Source organism: Colobus angolensis, unplaced genomic scaffold, assembly GCF_000951035.1.
Source record: "Colobus angolensis palliatus isolate OR3802 unplaced genomic scaffold, Cang.pa_1.0 Scaffold87, whole genome shotgun sequence".
In the NCBI taxonomy this organism is placed as follows: domain Eukaryota; kingdom Metazoa; phylum Chordata; class Mammalia; order Primates; family Cercopithecidae; genus Colobus; species Colobus angolensis.
Genome location: NW_012122598.1, coordinates 2182701 through 2185305, shown reverse-complemented (window position 1 = coordinate 2185305; position 2605 = coordinate 2182701). Strand labels below are relative to the sequence as shown.

At 51.9% G+C, this 2605-nt stretch overlaps 1 protein-coding gene across 1 annotated transcript in view; it reads left to right on the top strand.

The window, feature by feature from the left end:
* Positions 1-2042, top strand: part of SOAT2 (sterol O-acyltransferase 2) — a 16976-nt gene extending 14934 nt beyond the window's left edge. The window contains exons 12-14 of the mRNA XM_011930689.1: positions 584-719; positions 1236-1381; positions 1581-2042. Coding sequence (XP_011786079.1) covers positions 584-719; positions 1236-1381; positions 1581-1631 — 333 coding nt within the window. The 3' untranslated portion in view covers positions 1632-2042. The remainder of the gene's footprint in view (positions 1-583; positions 720-1235; positions 1382-1580) is intronic.
* Positions 2043-2605: the final 563 nt, after the last annotated feature.

The window sequence follows — 2605 nt, the reverse complement described above, 5'->3', positions numbered from 1 at the left end:
TCTGCTTCTTGGGTTCAAGCAATTCTTGTGCCTCAGCCACCCAAGTAGTTGGGATTACAGGTGTGTACCACCAAAAGTTTCCTTCAACCCTGCCATTGAGTTACCCAATTTCTTTCTCCAGAATCTATCACTTTTTTTTTTTTTTTTTTAAAAGAGTTTCGCTCTTGTCTCCCAGGCTGGAGTGCAGTGCCGTGATCTTGGCTCACTGCAACCTCTGCCTCCTGGGTTCAAGCGATTCTGCTGCCTCAGCCTTTCAAGTGGCTGGGACTACAGGCGAATGCCACCACACCCAGCTAATTTTTGTATTTTTAGTAGAGACGAGGTTTCACCATATTGGCCAGGCTGGTCTTGAACTCCCGACCTCATAATCTGCCCGCCTCGGCCTCCCAAAGTGCTGGGATTACAGACATGAGCGACCGTGCCCAGCCAGCATGCTATTAAATAAGATTGATGTCACTCCTTCTGACCTCAGATCCCACATTCTCTCCACTGCGCCACACTCTCCCTGGCTTCCTTAAGGTGGGGGCTCTTTGTGGAGGAACTCAGGGAGACTCACTCTTCACTCCTTTCCTTACCGTGCCAGCTCCTTGGTGCCCGGGCCCGAGGGGTAGCCATGCTGGGTGTGTTCCTGGTCTCCGCAGTGGCCCATGAATATATCTTCTGCTTCGTCCTGGGGTTCTTCTATCCCGTCATGCTGATACTCTTCCTTATCATTGGAGGTGAGCTGGCCTCTCTGCCACTGGAGGGGAGCCATCCAGAGGGAGGCCTGGGTCCTGCTCCTGGAGATCCCAGACTGATGGCGGGAGGCCTCGCCCCCAGGGCTGAAGGCGAGGCTGCTGGGACTGACAGGTGGAGTGGGGGAGGGGGGACTTGGAAAGCAGGGAGGGAGGCAGCATTGGGAGGAGCCAAGCTGTATCCTGGGGCATGTGGCAGGAGGTTTCTGGTTGGAGAAAAACACTTGAATAATCACTCATCGAGGAAGACAAAGAGGAGAAAACTGGGATGAGGTTGAGAGGCTCAGTATGAGATTTGATTCGGGATATTAAATTGCAAACTGAAGAATCCTGGTTTTACATGAGCCACTTTAGACCTCTATGAATTTCCGCACCTGGGTTCAAGATCTTCTCCAATGGGGCCTTCTTGTTCCATCTCTTCCCAATACCCTGGAATGGGAGGGAAACCAGGGAGACAAGGAACTCCTGGAGCTGGAGTGACAACCTTTCCTCCTGCACTAGGAATGTTGAACTTCATGATGCATGACCAGCACACTGGCCCGGCATGGAACGTGTTGATGTGGACCATGCTGTTTCTGGGCCAGGGAATCCAGGTCAGCCTGTACTGCCAGGAGTGGTACGCACGGCGGCACTGCCCCTTACCCCAGGTAAGAGACCACAACCCTCACCCAGCTCCCCATCCGTGAGGACACACGGCCCTAGGGCCAGTCCCTCCTTGTTCCCCAACTCACCAGTCACAGTCAGGCACCAGGGCCTAGCTTGGGGGTGATGGACTCTCACGTCTTGGATGCATGGGTTGGGTCACCAGGAATGACCTCATTCACAACTTATTCTTCTCTGGCTCAGACAACCTTCTGGGGGCTGGTGACACCTCGATCTTGGTCCTGCCATACCTAGAGGTCAGGGCAGATGACACCACCTGCCCAGATGACACCACCAAGTTCTCTGCCTGCAAAACCTGGGACCAGGACTCCTGTCTGCATTCCCACACTTGGCTCCGAGTCAAGGCAGCCTGCACACAAGACCCCACCAGGGAATGTGCAAGGACTGAGATCTGCAGACTTGTGGGTAGCTGAGCACAGACCTCAGCATGGGGGTGAGAGGGGTGACTCTTCAGTCCCTATCCCCATGGGCTGGGTACAGGATACCCTCCTACCCCATGACTGTCTTGGGGCGACTTGGGGGACCTTATGGATTTGACGAATGTGGGGGAACTCAGAGGAACTGGGGCCATCCAGGTTTGAAAATGGTCTCGTTCTTGACTTCGTATTCCTTCCAACACAGCAATAAACTTTGTCTCCCTTTTTATTCATTCATTTATTCATTTATTCATTCATCATTTGTTCAAGGTTCACTTGGATTTTTGTAGAGTTGTGTCTGCAGAGGCAAGACTTTGTGGTAGGATGGGTGAGAATTTTGGGTGCCCTCTGCCTTACCTCCACTATGCCACCCCCATCTCCCAGAAACCTGACTTCAATGCTTCTTCCACCTCTTCTCCCACTCACATTGAATTTTCTAGCCCCTTTAATCCTTCTGCTCCTGGCAACCCCTAGCACATTTTGAGAGGACACGTAGCAGGCCTCCTTTCCTTTAGCAGACCCAGGAGAGGAATGCCTTGTACAGACCTGAAGCAAAGCTTTTAATTTCGTGAACCCCAGTTTCTACAACTATAATAGGGACATTAATATTAGGAGTGTCCTGACTGAAGGAGACATGAGGTCAAAATACTTCTATTCAAAGCTGTTTCAGAAACCAGACTGTGTGGTCTGCCCTCCCTACACTGATTTCCTGCCTGATGTGGTTCTGGGGAGACATCTGTGTAAGAAAAGGGGGAACATTAGTGTCAGGGGAGCTGAGGACCAAAAAAACCA